The sequence below is a fragment of the Crotalus tigris genome, unplaced genomic scaffold (assembly GCF_016545835.1).
Source record: "Crotalus tigris isolate CLP2741 ecotype Arizona unplaced genomic scaffold, ASM1654583v1 scf7180000018864.669028, whole genome shotgun sequence".
Classification (NCBI taxonomy): domain Eukaryota; kingdom Metazoa; phylum Chordata; class Lepidosauria; order Squamata; family Viperidae; genus Crotalus; species Crotalus tigris.
The window spans coordinates 471,561-491,326 of NW_024097244.1; the positions used below are offsets into that span (position 1 = coordinate 471,561).

The 19,766-nt window shown below is 44.6% G+C and overlaps 1 protein-coding gene across 10 annotated transcripts in view; it reads right to left on the bottom strand.

Moving 5' to 3' along the window:
* The window catches only part of ADGRB1 (adhesion G protein-coupled receptor B1), a 281,838-nt gene that overhangs the window by 113,638 nt on the left and 148,434 nt on the right, over positions 1-19,766 (bottom strand). For all 10 annotated transcript variants that reach the window (XM_039357090.1, XM_039357092.1, XM_039357084.1 and 7 more), the window contains 3 exons: positions 18,734-18,809; positions 9,761-9,863; positions 6,658-6,701 (listed from right to left, as the gene is read on the bottom strand). In XM_039357090.1, coding sequence (XP_039213024.1) covers positions 6,658-6,701; positions 9,761-9,863; positions 18,734-18,809 — 223 coding nt within the window. The remainder of the gene's footprint in view (positions 1-6,657; positions 6,702-9,760; positions 9,864-18,733; positions 18,810-19,766) is intronic.

Sequence of the window (19,766 nt, forward strand, 5' to 3'; positions counted from 1 at the left end):
TCTTCCTCTCCTCCTCCTCCTCCACTTCCCTCTTCCTCCTCCTCCTCCTCTCCTCTTCCTCCACCACCACTTCTCCTCCTTCCTTCCTTCATCCTCCTTCTCCTCTCTTCCTCCTCCTCCTCCTCCTCCTCCACTTCCCTCTTCCTCCTCCTCCTCCTCTCCTCTTCCTCCACCACCACTTCTCCTCCTCCTTCCTTCGTCCATCCTCCTTCTCCTCCCTTCCTCTTCTTCCTCTCCTCCTCCTCCTCCTCCACTTCCCTCTTCCTCCTCCTCCTCCTCTCCTCTTCCTCCACCACCACTTCTCCTCCTTCCTTCCTTCATCCTCCTTCTCCTCTCTTCTTCCTCCTCCTCCTCCTCCACTTCCCTCTTCCTCCTCCTCCTCCTCCTCTCCTCCTCCTCTCCTCTTCCTCCACCACCACCACTTCTCCTCCTCCTTCCTTCGTCCATCCTCCTTCTCCTCCCTTCCTCTTCTTCCTCTCCTCCTCCTCCTCCTCCACTTCCCTCTTCCTCCTCCTCCTCCTCTCCTCTTCCTCCACCACCACTTCTCCTCCTTCCTTCCTTCATCCTCCTTCTCCTCTCTTCCTCCTCCTCCTCCTCCTCCTCCACTTCCCTCTTCCTCCTCCTCCTCCTCTCCTCTTCCTCCACCACCACTTCTCCTCCTTCCTTCCTTCATCCTCCTTCTCCTCTCTTCCTCCTCCTCCTCCTCCTCCTCCACTTCCCTCTTCCTCCTCCTCCTCCTCTCCTCTTCCTCCACCACCACTTCTCCTCCTCCTTCCTTCGTCCATCCTCCTTCTCCTCCCTTCCTCTTCTTCCTCTCCTCCTCCTCCTCCTCCACTTCCCTCTTCCTCCTCCTCCTCCTCTCCTCTTCCTCCACCACCACTTCTCCTCCTCCTTCCTTCGTCCATCCTCCTTCTCCTCCCTTCCTCTTCTTCCTCTCCTCCTCCTCCTCCTCCACTTCCCTCTTCCTCCTCCTCCTCCTCTCCTCTTCCTCCACCACCACTTCTCCTCCTTCCTTCCTTCATCCTCCTTCTCCTCTCTTCTTCCTCCTCCTCCTCCTCCACTTCCCTCTTCCTCCTCCTCCTCCTCCTCCTCCTCCTCCTCCTCCTCTCCTCTTCCTCCACCACCACCACTTCTCCTCCTCCTTCCTTCGTCCATCCTCCTTCTCCTCCCTTCCTCTTCTTCCTCTCCTCCTCCTCCTCCTCCACTTCCCTCTTCCTCCTCCTCCTCCCTCCACCACCACTTCTCCTCCTCCTTCCTTCCTTGATCCTCCCTTCCTCTTCTTCCTCTCCTCCTCCTCCTCCTCCACTTCCCTCTTCCTCCTCCTCCTCCTCTCCTCTTCCTCCACCACCACCACTTCTCCTCCTTCCTTCCTTCATCCTCCTTCTCCTCTCTTCCTCCTCCTCCTCTTCCCTCTTCCTCCTCCTCCTCCTCCTCTCCTCTTCCTCCACCACCACCACTTCTCCTCCTCCTTCCTTCCTTCCTCCTCCTTCTCCTCCCTTCCTCTTCTTCCTCTCCTCCTCCTCCTCCTCCTCCTCCTCTCCTCTTCCTCCTCCACCACCACTCCTCCTCCTCCTCCTCCCCCCTTTCTCCTTCTCCTCCTCTCTGGAATAGTGACTCCATTAAGCCATAGGCCATGTTGGAGCACGGAATTGCCCAAGCCAGCCAATTAGCTCTCCTCTGGCATTGTGAGGCATTCAGAGCATGAAAAAGGAGAAATGGGAAAGGTGTGTGTGTGTGTGTGTGTGTGTGTGTGTGTGTATGTCTTTCTCCTTTCTGAGGTTTAGAAAAGGAGAAAGTGGAGACAGGCAGACTTGGCTGCCATCCGGAGGTGCACCCTCTTCTCCTTCATCCAGAATCCCCACCATTTCTTCAGTGTGCTTTCCAGAATTGATCCTGGGCGGTGGGCTCAGGCTACAGATCACACTGAGAAACTTCCCAAAGCAGTCGGACACATTCTCACCTGCAAAGCTTGCTTACTGTCAACCCTCCAAAGCTGTAAACTAACATAAATGCTGGATAGTTGCCAAACGCCCAAAATAGCATGCAGTTATGGGAGAGCCAACCATTGGAAATTCAAATCCTTTTTGTGTTTCGTTGCAGTTTTCGACAGAGGCTAAGTGATGGGTCAAGGATCTCTTGCAAAGTAGCTTGGGCTCAGAGCAGTGGTTCTCAACCTGTGGGTCGGGACCCCATTTGGGGTCGAACGACCATTTCACGGGGGTTGCCAAACAACGCAGTCCGCCATTTTTCCCCCCTTTTCCTTAGCTGTGCTACTCCCTTTTATTCGAATAGACTCTCTTGAATAGAGTCTAATTCAAAAGCCAATAGGAATTGTCCAGGCTGTCTCTGCCCTGCTGAGCCCGCCAAAAGTCCCATTTTGCAAATGGTGCTGCACCAGTTCAGTAGTCCTCGACTTACGACCGGTTGAGTAGTCCTCGACTTACAACTGGTTGGGGGTCACGGCATTAAAAAGGTTGAGAACCTTAGCCTTAGAGAAAGGTAAAGATGGGTCTAAGCTTACCCAGTGTGTTCTGTGGTCAAGGTTAAACCACATGATGAATGACGGAGAGAAGTGGGTATGTCTAGATCAGGGGTAGGCAACCTTGGATCTTCTATGACTCGTGGACTTCAACTCCCAGAATTCCTGAGCCAGCCACGCTGAGGGGAAAGGGAGAGGTTTCCAAGCTGAGCCAGGCTGGCTCAGGAATTCTGGGAGTTGAAGTCCACCAATCATAAAAGAGCCAAGTTGCCTACCCCTGGTCTAGTCTAATGAAGAGAAGGACTAGAGGTGAGATGATAGAAGAGCAACAAAGATGATCAGGGGACTGGAGGCTAAAGCATATAAAGAACGGTTGCTGGAGTTGGGTCTGTCTAGTTAACTGATCAAAGAGAGAAGCAACCTGGAATTAAGGAGGAACTTCCTGACAGTGAGGACAAACAACCAGTGGAACAGAAGTTGTGGATGGTCTATCACTGGAGGTTTTTAAGAAGCGACTGGACAATCACCTGTCGGAGATGGTATAGGTTCTCCTGCTTGAGCAGGGGGCTGGACCAGAAGACCTTTAAGGTCCCTTCCAGTTCTATTCTATTCTATTCTATTCTATTCTATTCTATTCTATTCTATTCTATTCTATTCTATTCTATTCTACATTCTATTCCACATTCTATTCCACATTCTATTCTATTCTATTCTATTCTATTCTATTCTATTCTATTCTATTCTATTCTATTCTATTCTATTCTATTCTATTCTATTCTACTCTACTCTACTCTACTCTACTCTACTCTACTCCATTCCATTCCATTCCACTCACCCCACCCCACCTCACCCCACTTTTCTACTCTACTCTACTGTACTCTACTCTACTCTACTCTACTCTACTCTAATGAAGAGAAGGACTAAGGAGTGACATGATAGTAGTGTTCCAGTATTTGAGAGGCTGCCACAAAGGCAAGGGGGTCAACCTATTCTCTAAACCACCAGAGGGCAGGACAACAAGTAAAAGATGGAAACTGATCAAGGAGAGATCCTAACTAGAATTAATTAATTCTGTTACTCTTTAATTAAACAACGGAAGGGACTTGGCTCCTAGACATTGTGGGTGCTCCATTACTGGAGATTTTAAAGAAGAGATTGGACAACCATTTGTCTGGAATGGTGTAGGGCAGGGGTAGGCAACCTTGGCTCTTTTATGACTGGTGGACTTCAACTCCCAGAATTCCTGAGCCAGCCACGCTGAGAGGAAAGGGAGAGGTTTCCAAGCTGAGCCATGCTGGCTCAGGAATTCTGGGAGTTGAAGTCCACCAGTCATAAAAGAGCCAAGGTGGCCTACCTCTAGCCTAGACCTAGGCCGCTTTATGACTGGTGGACTCCAACTCCCAAAATTCCTGAGCCAGCATGGCTCAGCTTGGAAACCTCTCCCTTTCCCCTCAGCGTGGCTGGCTCAGGAATTCTGGGAGTTGAAGTCCACAAGTCATAAAAGGGCCAAGGTTGCCTACCCCTGGTATAGGGTCTCCTGCTTGAGCAGGGGGCTGGACTAGAAGACCTCCAAGGTCCCGTTCAACTTTATTATTCAATGTTTTATTTCTAATAGGACTGGATATGTCAAACTAATCCTAACATTAAAATAAAGAATATATTTTATCAAGTACTCCTGCATGTTCATCTTCATAATAGTGGAACAGTCAAACAAGTCTTCCCAAGCTTCTATACAAGAAAAAACACCTTTTAGAAGAGGACTAACAGGGGGAAAGGAGACCACCATGAAATCAGCTTCAGGGGTGTTGTAAATCAGTCTATGAAATTACTTCTTTCATAGACTCTAGGAAATACAGAACATAGTTATCTATCATCCACACCATCCACACCAGCAAAGCACAACAACCACACATGTTTTTGTTTTTTTCCCCATTACAGATCAGAGTTGGTTCCTTTGTCACACCCAACTCAAGTGTAAACATTGGGACATGATTGAGGAGAACTAACCATTCAAGCAGACCGGATTTGTTAAATCAAAAGAAAAAAAAGAAAAAAAAAGGGCCATAGTAACTATACAGCTTAAGTATCCATCTAAATGCAGATGAGCTTATGATGGAGATGTGTTCTCTCTACCTATATATTAACACGTGCACGCACATACAAATCAAACGGATCACATTCCACTTATGAATTCAGTGGCATGGCGTCTGTAATTTTAACAGCATCTTTGCTGAATGTAAACATCGGACCAGCTTCACAGACTCTCTTAAAAATTATTCAGTTTGGAAGCTGATCTCCATCCGTAGTCTTTCCCTTGCTCTCCAAAAGAAAACAGCCACAAAAGTTGTGGAACCTTTTTTTTTTTCCTCATCTAGGTTCATAAGGAAGAACCCCCTTCCATGTGTTTCACCTAATGTATTTCCTAGAACAGTGGTGGCGAACCTATGGCACGGGTGCCAGAGGCGGCACTCAGAGCTCTCTCTGTGGGCACGTGTGCCGTCGCCCCAGCCCTAGGCCTTCAGCTGGGTTTTATAAAACTTTTTCACTTTGGCGGACTAGATTCCAATTAATTTACTTTATATGAAATATGATATTTTGTAATGTTATTAAGTTAGGGAGATTTATTTATTTATGAGACTTATATACCGCTTTAAGTGCAAGCACTCTCTAAGCGGTGTACACCAGTAAGCAATGTATATATATATTTACATTGCCCCCAACAATCTGGGTCCTCATTTTACCTACCTCGGAAGGATGGAAGGCTGAGTCAACTTGAGCCGGTGAGATTTGAACCGCTGACCTGCTGAACACAGTCAGCTAAAGTGGCCTGCAGTACTGCACTCTAACTGCTGCGCCACCTCGGCTCATAATGATTGGTTTATTAATTGTGAAAGAAACAGAAGTTGTGAATTATAGATAAAATAAAATAATGGCAAATTGGTAGGATTGTAATGACAAAGAAATTATTTTAATGTTAAATTTAATTATAGTGGTATGGTTGTTAATAGGATAGTATTGGAAGAAGGTTTTTTTTTTCTTTCTTTTTCTCTTTCTGTTTTTCATACATAATGGAGTTAAAGTACTTCATAATTCGTTTATTGAATGTAATTATATTTGTTTGAGGTTTATTGGAGTTTAAAAGTTTTTCCTTTTAAGTTCTAGTTAACCCTGTATTCAGCTCTGGGAAGAGGGGGGGAAGGTTTCGGGGGGGTTGGGAGGGATTGGGGAAGGGGTTTTTTAATTGTAAAATTGTAAAAATTTATAATAAAATCAAATAAAACTTTTTCACTTTAGGCCTCCACTGCCGTGTACAAAAAAAAAAAAAAAAGGTTCAGTCAATTTCAACTTGTCGCGGGAAAAAAAAGATCTTGCAAAGTTGGAATTGATTGATTGAACTTTTTAGTCCCACCCAGTCTGCCGTTACCACTGCAGCCATGCCCACCCAATGGGCCATGCCCTCCCAATGGGCCACACCCACCCAGCACCCGACGATGCATAAGTGGGTTTTGGGATGCAGTTTGGGCACTCGGTCTCTAAAAGGTTCGCCATCACTGTCCTAGGTCAGGGGTAGGCAACCTCGGCTCTTTTATGACTCGTGGACTTCAACTCCCAGAATTCCTGAGTCAGGAATCCTCCAAGGTCCCTTCCATCTTTATTACTGTTATTATTAGAACTCTGAAGATCACATCTGACCAGCTTCCGTTTCCTCCAAACACAGCCCCTTGCCAGCCACCCCAGCAAATTACATTGGCACTTTTGTTTTTGTTTTGTCAATCAAAAACAGTGGTTCTCAACCTGTGGGTCAGGACCCCATTTGGGGTCGAACAACCATTTCATGGGGGTTGCCAAACAACGCAGTCCGCCATTTTCCCCCCCTTTTCCTTAGCTGTGCTACTCCCTTTTATTCTATTGGCTTTTGAAAGCCAATAGAATAGGCTCTCTTGAATAGAGTCTAATTCCATTGGCTTTCAAAAGCCAATAGGAATTGTCCAGGCTGTCTCTGCCCTGCTGAGCCCGCCAAAAGTCCCATTCTGCAAACGGTGCTGCACCAGTTGAGCAGTCCTCGACTTACGACCGGTTGACTAGTCCTCGACTCACGACCGGTTGGGGGGGGTCGCGGCATTAAAAAGGTTGAGAACCACTGATCAAAAAGAAACAAACAAACCCACTTGACTTACACATCAGTTTCATCCCAGACAATGCAGGTTTGGTTTGTGGTTCCCTGTTTGGAGAGAAAAGGAGACAAAAAAAAAAAAATTAATAATAATCAGTGCGCAATTTCCCAGAGAGATGCTCATACCAATGAGAAACAATGCATATCCTCCATCCATGTTTGTGGATGTGTGTGTCTCCTCATAAAAAAACAACCCTACATTTTGACATCTCCTTCTGATTAAATTCAAATGACAGGGCAGGATCTGTCAGCTTCCACACTAGGGGAAACACAGTTAGGAGTTCCTTCTAGGTTGTCAGCAGACAAGCTTGCATCCTCTGCTCAAATGAAAAATAGACATTATTTGTGGATTCTAGGCCACCATAAAGACTGTGGCTTCCTCTTGCTTTTAAAAAGTTACCTATCCAGGAGAGGCAAATGGAAAATCTGCAGTAGGTGTTTATCTGAGATCAGCACTATTGTAGAGAGACCTGGGAAGCCATAGAAGACAATATTTGTAGCAGCTCATGGTTCAGCTCCTTTCTGATCTCTGAGCTTGGTTATTTCTTTGCAGTTGTTTTGTGACCCAACTAGGTAACATCCTCATTGCTAGTAGGGAGTGAGGTTTGCAGAGATGAGAAGGAGGAGGAGGAGGAGAAGGAGAAGGAGAAAAGGAAAAGGAGAAGAGGAGAAGGAGAAGGAAGAGAAGGAGGAGGAGGAGGAGGAGAAGGAGAAGGAGAAGAAAGAAGAGGATAAGGAGGAGCAGGAGGAGGAGGAGAAGGAGAAGGAGGAGGAGGAGGAGGAAAAGGAGAAGGAGAAGGAGGAGGAGGAGGAGAAGGAAGAAGAGGAGAAGGAGGAGCAGGAGAAGGAAGAGAAGGAGGAGGAGGAGGAGGAGAAGGAGAAGGAGAAGAAAGAAGAGGATAAGGAGGAGCAGGAGGAGGAGGAGAAGGAGAAGGAGGAGGAGGAGGAGGAAAAGGAGAAGGAGAAGGAGGAGGAGGAAAAGGAGAAGGAGAAGAAGGAGAAGGAGGAAAACTGTGGGATCCATTGTACTCTCTGAGTTTGGTTGTTTTCTTGCAGACATTTCAGTACCCAACTAGGTTATATCATCAATGCCAGAAGGGACTGGGGCTTGCAGAAAGGAGGAGAAGAAGAAGGAGAAGTGTGAGTTTCTTGCTGCTTTCTGAGCTTGGTTGTTTTCTTGTAGATATTTCATTCACCCAACTAAGTAGCATCATCAGAGCTAGAAGGGAACGGGTTTGTGAGGAGGAGGAAGAAGAGGAGGAGAGCAGGAGGGGGGCTGTGGGTCTTTGATACTCTCTGAGCTTGCTGGTTTTCTTGCACACATTTCATTTTGCAAAAGAGTGGGGTTTGTGGGGGGGAGGAGGAGGAGGAGGAGGGCTGTGGCTGTTTGGTACTCTCTGAGCTTGGTGGTTTTCTTACACACATTTCATTCACCAATTAGGTAGCATCATCTGTGCACTTTCCGTAGTCCACATAGCTGGATAATGAAACGTCTGCAAGAAAACAACCCAGCTCAGAGAGCACCAAGGACCCCATAGTAGTTCTCCTCTTCTTCTTCTTCTTCTTCTTCCTCCTCCTCCTCCTCCTCCTCCTCATTTTGCAAACTGCACTCCCTTCTAGCGCTGATATTGTTATCTAGTTGGGTCATGAAACGTCTGCAAGAAAACCACCAAGCTCAGAGAGCACCCAGGACCCCACAGTAGTCTTCTTCTTCTTCCTCCTCCTCCTCCTCCCCCCACCCCCCCTTCCCACAAACCCCATTCCCTTCTAGCACTGATGGTGTTACCTAGTTTGGATAATGAAACGTCTGCAAGAAAACAAGCAAGCTCAGAGAGCTCCCAGAACCCTAGAGCTGGGAAGTCTGAGCCAATTTGTTCCCTTTCTTGTCACGTTTCTTTCTCCTGTGGCCTCGGGTGGGGTGGGGGCACTGAAAAGAAGCACTGAAGGAAGTTCTCAAGAAGGTCCTGTAGAGATGAAAGACGTTGTCTCTGTGCCCACAGTAGAAAACATAGACTTTAACCTTCAGCTAAGGTTGATGCAGAGATGAAAACAAAGACCCTCAAACTGGAAAGATGATCCATACTCTTTTCTTGGACACGCTCAGAAAGTGCCTGGTTGACCACTGCTTCTTCAAGACTAGTGTTTGAATCCTCCATATAGCCCTGCGTGGTCCCCACTCAAGTGCTAACCAGGAATATCTCTACATACCGTAGTGGCCAAAATTCTGGAAACCTTTTGGGAAAAGTATATTTTTGAGGTTTGATGGCTAATAACACCACTTTTTTGGAGTAGTACCATAAAATTATATATCAATGGAAAGATAATTTAATCAAGAATGTAATGCAACAAAGTTTGTTCAATTATCTGTACTGTATTCTATGAAAAGGTATAGCCAAATAACCAGAAAAAGGAAGCACAACTTGCTTAGGTTGATCTCAGGTAGCTTTCCTTCCTCTGATTGTAGCCAATGAGCGTGAGTGTTTAGAGAGCCAATCGGGTGTCATCTTGTTTTGGCAATGAGCCAATCAGATCACAGTAGGATCCAGTTATTGATGTTATGGATTGAAGCTGAGAGGAGGACATTGGTCAGTATGTTATGTGATCGCTATCAAGTTGGTTGGGGTTTTTTTGTGTTCTTTCGTTTAGCGAGCTTGCAAAACGTAATAAAATTAAAATAATGGTGCAAAGAGTTGACTGGTTGCCCAGAAACCAATGTAAAATGGTATTATTGAGTGAACAAGGCTACAGTTATAAAGAAATTAGAAGAAAAATGGGTGGAAACTTAACCAAAGGTGGCATTTCTAGCGTACACGTTTCCCAAAAGGTTTCTACAATTTTGGACACTACTGTAGCTTCCAAGATCAGCCTAAGTCAACTGAATGCTGCTATTGATGTTCATTGCATTAAAACCATTCCACAAAATTAATTTTTATTTTCTTCTTGACTTACCACGGAAGTCACAGAATGACAAGATATCATAATTGCATAAACAATCTTTGTGTTCAGCAAAATTTTCAACCGAGAGAAATTTTTTTGTTTCAGTTCTAAGTTCTATTCCTACTCAAAATCCCTCCCATCTAAGGGAATCTAAGTCAGGAACGACTTACGTTATACAAATGGGAGAATTCAATTTCCATCAGGGCAACAAGGGATTGAGGTTCTGGCTTCACCGTCACAGAGATGATGCGTGAATTGAGTACTGTGGCATTCCTAGAAGGAAGGGAGAAAATAGATAAATAATGAAAGATGGAAGGGTCAAGAGAAGAATAGTTCTTTTAGTGATTCCTTCAAAGAATTTAGAGCTCCCTTTCCCACATAATGGACAGAAGTCAACTGGAAAGAAGGACTAGGGCAGGGGTAGGCAACCTTGGCTCTTTTATGACTTGTGGACTTCAACTCCCAGAATTCCTGAGCCAGCACGGCTCAGCTTGGAAACCTCTCCCTTTCCCCTCAGCATGGCTGGCTCAGGAATTCTGGGAGTTGAAGTCCACGAGTCATAAAAGAGCTGAGGTGGCCTACCTCTGGCCTAGGCCTAGGCCGCTTTATGACTCGTGGACTTCAATTCCCAGAATTCCTGAACCAGCATGGCTCAGCTTGGAAACATCTCCTTTCCCCTCAGCATGGCTGGCTTAGGAATTCTGGGAGTTGAAGTCCACGAGTCATAAAAGAGCCAAGGTTGCCTACCTCTGGCCTAGGCCGCTTTATGACTCGTGGACTTCAATTCCCAGAATTCCTGAGCCAGCACGGGGAACTATGATCCCTTCACAACACGTGGACTTCAACTCCCAGAATTCCTGAGCCAGCATGGGGGAACAGTGGCCCCTTCACGACTTGTGGACTTCAACTCCCAGAATTCCTGAGCCAGCATGGCTCAGCTTGGAAACCTCTCCCTTTTCCCTCAGCTTGGCCGGCTTAGGAATTCTGGGGGTTGAAGTCCACGAGTCATAAAAGAGCCAAGGTTGCCTACCCTTGGACTAGGGGGTGATAGTGTTTCAATGTGCAAGAGGTGTCACAAAGAAAATGGGGTCAACCCATTTTCCAAACCACCTGAGGGCAGGAAAAGAAGCAATGGATGGAAACCATTGCTCCAGAATGGTGTAAGGTCCTCTGTTTGAGCAGGAGGTTGGACTAGAAGACCTCCAATGTCCCCTTCCAACTCTGTTATTTTGTTATTCACATTCATAAACTCATCAAGGAGAGAAGCAGCCTAGAACTGAGGAGAAATTTCCTGACAGGGAGAACAATTAATCAGTGGAAAGACTTGCCTCCAGATGTTGTGGGTACTCCATCACTAGAGGCTTTTAAGAACAGATACTCAAGTAGGAAACCCTATACCATTTCAGACAAATCATTGTCCAGTCTCGTCTTAAAAAGTTCCAGAGTTGGAGCATTCACTGATTCTGGAGGCAGGTTGTCCCACTGGTTAATTGTTCTCACTGTCAGGAAGTTTCTCCTTAGTTCCAGGTTGCTTCTCTCCTTGGTGAGTTTCCATCCGTTGCTTCTTGTCCTGCCTTCAGATGCTTTGGAGAGTAGCTTGTCTCCCTCTTCTTTGGGGCAGCCCCTGAGATACTGGAAGACTGCTATCATGTCCCCCCTCGTCCTTCTCTCCATTAGACTAGACATTCCCAATTCCAGCAACCGTTCCTTGTATGTTTTAGCCTCCAGTCCCCTAATCATCTTTGTTGCTCTTCTTTGCACTCTTCTAGAGTCTCAACAATGTTTTATATCGTGGTGACAAAAACTGGATATTTTGGAATATGTTTACTGTTACTGGAATGTATTACAGTTACTAAAAAATGGATCAAAATGCTATCATAATGTGCTGTTTACAATTTCCCCAATTGTGTGCTGATTTTTAAACTATGCCTGCACATGCTGGGCAAAAGTAGATAAAGAATGTGCATTTTATTATTATTATTTTAATACCATCACTCTCATTTAATACCATTCTTATCATTAATGTATGATCATCACTCTGCAGCTCTCTCGGAGGCCATTAAGAAGAAAGATTCACACTTATGAAATGCCTTATAAATTGGATTTCTGAGACTCCCTCGTGGCTAGCTTTTAAGAAATCCTTAAAGATCACAATTAGTAACCTGAAATCACATTCTGTGCTGGTTATCAGGATTTTTTTTTTAAAAAAAATCATTTTTAAAGAGGGAAAAAATAAAATTAAAAATAAAGCAAAGTATAGTATCAGTAAATCGGTAAAGACTTTGTACAGAAAATGTTCAGTCTGTTGTTGGTGAAAAATTAATCATAAAAATACATCCTTTTTAAGAGTAAAGGAAAGGGACTATAGTGGTTTTATGGAAAGGAGGAGGAGGAGGAGGAGGACGACTGTGGGGTCCTTGGTGCTCTCTGAGCTTTGCTTCCAAATACTTCATTACCCAACTAGGTAAGGTCATCAGTACTAGAAGGAAATGGAGTCTGTAGAGAGGAGGAGGAGGAGGAGGAGGAGGAGGAGGAGGAGGAGGAGGAGGAGGAAGAGAAGAGAAGGAGGAGAAGGAGAAGGAGAAGGAGAAGGAAGAAGGAAGAAGGAAGAAGAAGAAGAAGAAGAAGAAGAAGAAGAAGAAGAAGAAGAAGAAGAAGAAGAAGAAGAAGAAGAAGAAGAAGAAGAAGGGTTGTGTAATGATGGGGAATTTTAACTGGAGACTCTTAACTTTTAACACTACTACCATCCTCATCTTCATTATTAATTTTAATGCTGCAGGTTGCCTTGATGGGATAGCTGTCAGCCAAAGCAACTTCGGGATTATGTAACCGAAGAAAGACACTAAAATTCTAGGCACGTCCCATAAAAAAAATAATGTTTGGTGGAGACAGCTTGGTCGAGGTCTGCAGATGCCTGCCTCAGAAATGAAGGTCTGATCACGTTGTGTGTTCCTTCTTGACCAAAAACGGGGACAAACCAGTGTGGTGGCACTCAGCTGGAGCTGGCTCTTGTGGAGTTTTATGCTCCAAAGTTCTCCATCTCAGCTTGTCTCCAGTGTAGCTCATCCAGCGACACGCCAAGAATGTCATTTTGTCCCTCACCCTTGTTGGCGTTTTGCTTCACTCCGTTGTTTTTCCAGACCATCAGCTGCCCACGCCATGTACCCAAAGTGTGTTCATTTCCGCTGGATTATGATGGTCATCTCCCAGGACCAGACAGCCTGGATTGGCTCAGAACTGAACAACTTGTTCTTCTTGCAGTCCATGGGACTAGGTAGCCCTCAACATACAAGCGCAGCTGTGCCCAAAATTGATAAGCGAGGCATTTTTGAAGAGAGTTTTGCCACATTTTATGACCTTTCTTGTCACAACTATTAAGTGTAGTTGTTAATTTAGTAACAAGGTTGTTTTGAGTGAATCTGGCTTCCCCATGGTGACATGACACTTAGAATACTGTGTCTAGTTCTGGTCACCATGATACAAAAAAGTTGTGGAGACCCTGAAAAGTGTGTAGAGAAGCCCAACAAAGATGATAAAGGGTCAGGACACTAAATAATATGGTGATAAGTTGTGGGATCCTGAAGTTGAAACTCAAATAATTTGGCCACCTAATGAGAAGGAAGGACTCACTGGAAAAGGGCCTAATGCTGGGAAAGATGGAGGGCAATAGAAGAAGGGGACGACAAAGAAGGAGGTGGCTGGATGGAGTCACTGAAGCAGTAGGTGTGAACTTAAATGGACTCCAGAAGATGGTAGAGGACAAGAAGACCTGGAGGAACATTCTCCATGGGGTCGCGATGGGTCGGACACAACTTCGCAATTAACAACAACAACAACAAAGTTGTGGGAGGCTATGGTATATCTAGGGCAGACATGTCAAACTTGCGATGTCATGTGATGTCGCGCAACATATCGGAGCTTTTTCTCCATTGCCAGCAATGGGGTGGGCAGAGTTTCCTGGTGTCATGTCTGGCCCGTGGGGCGATGATTTGACACCCCTGATCTAGGGTATCAAAGGGAATCATAAGGAGGGAAATAATAATAAGAAAAAAATGGCTTTGGAAGAATATCTGAAGAACAATGATGAAGATGCACTGAAATTAGTATATCAAGGAGGCTTACTGATTACTGGAGAGACCAAACTGGCCTACAAGAAAGACCAAATGAAGAACAAAATAGAGGCATGGGAAAACAAAGCACTACATGGCCAATATATTAAAAAAAATAGCTGGGAAAGCAGATATTAACAAGACCTGGCAATGGCTAAGAGCAGGAAAATTGAAGAAAGAGACTGAGGGACTAATTCTGGCTGCACAAGACCAAGCCTTAAGGACAAATGCATATAAAGTCAAAATTAAGAAGACAGCAACAGACAGTAAGTGCCGCCTATGCAAAGAAGCTGAAGAAACAGTGGACCACCTGGTAAGCTGTTGCAAGAAGATTGCACAGACTGACTACAAGCAGCGGCATGACAAAGTAGGAACAATGGTGCATTGGAAGATCTGCAAAAAATATCATTTGCCTGTAAGCAAAAACTGGTGGGATCATAAAATAGAGAAAGTCATAGAAAATGATAAAATTAAACTGCTCTGGGACTTCAGAATTCAAACAGACAAGCACCTGCAACATAACACCCCAGACTTAACAATTGTCGATAAGAAAGACAAAAAAGTCTGGATAGTGGACGTGGCAGTGCCTGGAGACGGCAGAATAGATGAGAAAGAACTGGACAAGATAACAAAATACAAAGACCTACAAATAGAAATAGAAAGACTGTGGCAAAAGCAAGCAAGGGTAGTACCAATAGTCATAGGCTCCTTGGGTGCAATCCCAAAACAACTGGAACACCACTTGAACACCATTGGCATTGACAAATTCGCTATTAGTCAATTGCAAAAGGCAGCCTTACTAGGAACTGCTTCCATCCTACCCTGTAATACCATCAAACATCCACATCTGCCTACCCCAGGTCCTGGGTAAGGACTTGATAGGTAGACAAAATGCCAAATCCAGTCTGAACATCTGGCTGACTGTGCAATGATCCATAATAATAATAATAATAAAGTTGGGAGGGACCTTGGAAGTCATCTAGTCCAGCCCCCTGCTCAGTCAGGTAACCCTATACCATTTCAGATAAATGGCTGTCCAGTCTCTTCTTAAAAAGTTCCAGTGTTGGAGCATTCACAACTTCTGGAGGCAGGTGGTTCCACTGGTTAATTGTCCTAACTGTCAGGAAGTTTCTCCTTAGTTCTAGGTTGCTTCTCTCCTTGATTAGTTTCCATTTGTTGCTTCTTGTCCTGCCTTCAGGCACTTTGGAGAACAGCTTGACTCCCTCTTCTTTGGGGCAGCCCCTGAGATATTGGAAGACTGCTATCCTGTCCCCCCTCGTCCTTCTCTTCGTTAAACTAGACATATCCAATTCCAGCAACTGTTCCTTATGTGTTTTAGCCTCCAGTTCCCTGATCATCTCTGTTGCTCTTCTCTATACTCTTTCTAGAGTAGTTTTGTACTTGAGGGGCTGTCACCAAGAAGAATGGATTGACCTATTCTCTAGGGCACCTGATGGGAGGACAGGAAGTAATGGGTGGAAACTTGTTAAAATGAGATCCAATGTAGATGTAAGGAGAAATTTTCTGCCAGTGGCTTTATATCCTCATTTCATTGCAGAAATCACATGATCTTGATTCTCTCCCTCTGTTAGTGCAGCCTAGGACTTCTTGATGATTGTCCAACTTCATCACTGTCTTCTCCCTAAGATTAATTTCTTCTTTGCTGGTCTTGCACACTGACCTTCTTTATTTCTTCTCAAAGCTAAGAAAAGAAAGCTATCTTCTAGGATCCTTTGGGGGCCATCAACCATACACTAAATTCACTGCGCATGCAGGTTGAAAAACCAGGAACTGTTGAGTAAAATCCCCATGTCTATAAACAACTCCACATGTCGATTGGAGTCCTGGAATTTACAATTGCTCTGTAGTGGTTCTTTTTTTTTTTATCAATCTCTACTTTTCAGCTGAGAGGTGGACACCAAGGTAGTTAATGGATTTGTAGTGAGAATCAAACCAGGGATTTCAGCAACAATTCTGTTGCATTCTCATGATACCTGCATACAATAATCTCCTACGGAAGTCTGCAAAAATAGAGGCAGCTGTAGTTGTTATTGGGCTGGGATCTGCACATCCCTTTGGGAGCACTGGATGGGCTTTTTAGGAGGCGCTGTGGATTCCCTGCTCTGACTGAAAAAGCAAGTTTTCCAACTCTCTGCTGTGGAATGAGGTTTTAGATCTCTCTGAAGGCCATTTTGGATCTATAGGCTCAGTACATCTGAGTCAGCAAGTCATTGCTGAACAGCTACTGCAGTGCAGTGAAGTATGATGTGCAATGAAGAAATAGCAAATAGTGTGTGGAAGTTTCCTCCATTAATTTTCCACAGAGATGTCCTCTCTGGCTGATGTCCTGATGAAGTGGTTCAAAAATGCATCCAGAAAGACCAAAAAAAAAATAAAAAAAAAAATGAGAAGGACATTCATGAAAGTTTTTCTCAAACCTAATGACTTTAAGATGAGTTGAAGTCCACCCATCTTAGAGTCATCAAGGTTGAGAAACCATTGTTCTGCGGGGAAGTAGATAATCGACATCTTATTCAAAGCTGCCAGCGATTCTTCTATGTTGGCAGTTTAGAAGATAATATGAGCTTTTCTTGATTAGGTCCAAATCCCAATAAATTAAATACTCTGCAGTAGACAACAAAAGGCATCTGAGAAGCTCCTCAACAAGGAGAAGAAAGTGAGATCCATCTCACATTGCTTTCTAGAATCAGCTAGGGTTGTCTACAGGGCATAGTCAAAAAACAAGAAGCAAAATAGCACCACAATGGCGTGGTCAATGTCTACCTGTTCTTTATGTGCGATTGCAAACTCAATTTTTTCGCAATAACAAAACTGTTCAGTTTTCTAAATGCAGCTTCCTCTAGATTTAGAGAAGACGCTGATTCATTGGTTTCCTTATTTTCAATTCTCTTCTAATGATTTTAAGACTAGGGCTGGTTTTTCTTGCAACCACCACACATAAATTGTTTTTTTTCCCCCTTGTCTTCTCCTCCCTGATGCCACCATTTTTAATGGCTCCTATTTTGGGATGAGGCTCATGTGTTGAGTCCCATTTGTTGATCCATCAGATGCCTCCTTACCTACTCAAGGGAAGGGAAAATTTTAGAAGCATTTAGCTCTGGTCTTGACTCATAACAGTCTCACCTTGATGTTGTGGTCCTTAAAAAGAGATAGGGAAGAATTTGGACACACTTTCAAGAGTTTGTTAAAGGTAAAGGTTTGCCCTGTCCAGGATCACAATCAGAACAGAGCTAGAAGGGACCTTGGTGGTCTTCTAGTCCAGCCCCCTACTAAAGCAGGAGATCCTATACCATTTCACTGATGGGACGATACTCATGTGTTGAGCCCAATTTGTTGATCCATCAGATGCCTTCTTACCTACTTAAGGGAAGGGAAAAATTTAGAAGAATTGAGCTCTGTGTCCTGTCAAAAACACGAGAGAGAGAGAGAGAGAGAGAGAGAGAGAGAGAGAGAGAGAGAGAGAGAGAGAGAGAGACTCAGACCATGATGAGAGAGAGAGAGAGAGAGAGAGAGAGAGAGAGAGAGCGAGAGAGAGAGAGAGAGAGAGAGAGAGAGAGAGAGAGAGAGAGAGAGAGAGAGAGAGAGACTCATACCAGTCTCACCATGATGTTGTGGTCCTTAAAAAGAGGTAGGGAAGAATTTAGACAAGTCCAGTCCTGTTCAATGGCTGTGAAAGGTGCACCATAAGAAAGGCTGAGCACCAAAGAATTGAGGGCTTTGAACTATGGTGCTGGAGAAGACTCCTGTGAGTCCCCTGGACTGCAAAGCGATCAAACCAGTCAGTCCTAGAGGAGATCAACCATGACTGCTCTTTAGAAGGCCAGATCCTGAAGCTGAAACTCAAGTACTTTGGCCACCTAATGAGAAGGAAGGACTCCCTGGAGAAGAGCCTAATGCTGGGAAAGATGGAGGGCAATAGAAGAAAGGGACGACAGAGAATGAGGTGGCTGGATGGAGTCACTGAAGCAGTAGGCGTGAGCTTAAATGGACTCCAGAAGATGGTAGAGGAGAGGAAGGCCTGGAGGAATGTTGTCCATGGGGTCGCGATGGGTTGGACACGACTTGGCAACTAACAACAACAACAAGTCCTGTCCAACTCTAGGTAGAGGGCCACATCTCCATTTTCTAGCCGAGAAAGCCAAGAGGCTTCCATGGTCATGTGGCCATCATGATTATATGCCAAAGGCACACGGAATACTGTTACCTTCCCACTGAAGCGGTACCTATTTATCTACTCGCATTTGCATACTTTCGAAATGCGAAGCTGAGGTGCAGGAGCTGGGACAAGGAGCGGGAGCTCACCCTGTCGCCAGACGCTTGGGTCTCAAACACAGGCTGTCAGCTTTCCAGCTGAAAAGCTCAGGGTCTTTAACCACTAAGCCATTACACCCCTTTAAAAAAAGTTAGGGAAGGATTTGGCCAGACTTTCAAGAGTTTGTTAATAGACCCTAAAACAATCGAGTCGGCTGGGATATTGAATTTAGTAGCAGAGTAAAATGTACAACTGGCCAAAACACACAGTTGTAGTTGATTAGTGAGGGAGTGCTGACTCATGCATGAGGTAATCTATGCTCTGATTGGTTGGTATAAGTATAAAGGGGGTGTTTCCCTTTTTTCCCGCCTTTTTCTTCTGAGTGTTCTGTGTACCATTTTAGATTTACCTCATGATGTTCCTGTGTTCCTGATTCTCTTCTGTTCTTCCTTTTCCGGATTTAAATGTTAAATATACTTATATTGATATAAAAGGCTACATGTTTGTGTCAGGGTCTCCGAATGCTGCGCAATCCCTTGACAAATTGTCTGATTTTTGACTTCGCTAGCCCAGAAGGCCAGGTTTAATTCTTCTGTTAGCTACAGCCCATATGCCAAAACTCTGCTCAGGAGATCAAATATGCAAGATCAAAGTCACTGTGGCTAGTTCTCATTGAGGATATTCCAAACATAGCAATGGACCATTTCCATCACCTCTCTCCAACTTCATGGATGTTTTATATATATATATCTCCACTTTACCTCTGAAGGCCCAGGATCCCGGCCAAGTTGCGATAAATCACCGTGCCCACCACAAAAACGGAGGAGTCATCAGTGTCTGTGAAGAAGCAAGCAAGAGAAGTGAGAAGAGAAGTGGAACAAAAGAATCACAACAGCAAGTACCAAGAAAAAAGGAGAGGTGGATTTATTTAATAGAATAACAAAGTTGGAAGGGATTTTGGAGGTCTTCTAGTCCAACCCCCTACTCAAGCAGGAGACCCTCTAAAATTTCAGACAAATGGCTGTCCAGTCTCTTCTGGAAAATCTCCAGTGCTGGAGTACCCACAAGTTCTGGTGGCAAGGCATTCCACTGGTTAATTGTTCTCAGTGTCAGGAAATTTCTCCTTAGTTCCAGGCTGCTTCTCTCCTTGATTAGTTTCCATCTGTTGCTTCTTGTCTTGCCTTCTGGTGCTTTGGGAAGTAGGCTGACCCCATCTTCTTTGTAGTAATCCCTCAACTACTGGAACACTGCTATCACCCCTTGTCCTCCATTTGTACAGCCATCCAGCTCAAAACAGTGATTACGGGCAACAAATGATCATCAAAACAATTAAGAGTTAAGACAATGAAAAAGAGAAATAAAATACAATTAGCAACCCAGAGATAATTGCAATTCATTGGACCCACAGGACAAATATGCTTCCCTGATGGTTGCAGATACAAATCCTGCCGCAACGTACAGTGTTGCCAGATATTGCACAACAAGGATCAAAATCGATCAGATGATGACCTGCACCTCAAACCAGCCTTAATGAGTACAGGGAGTCCTCGACTTACAATAGTCCATTTAGTGACCATTCAAAGTTACAACGGCACCTAAAAAAGTGATTTAGGATTATTTTTCATGCTTACAACCATTGCAGCATCACCACAGACACATCCAATCTGGAAACAAGGAGGAATTTCCTGACAGCGAGAACGATTAATCAACGGAACAGCCTACTTCCTGGAGTTGTGGGTGCTCCATTGCTGATGATGTTCGAGAAAAGATTGGACACCCATTGGACAAGCCTTG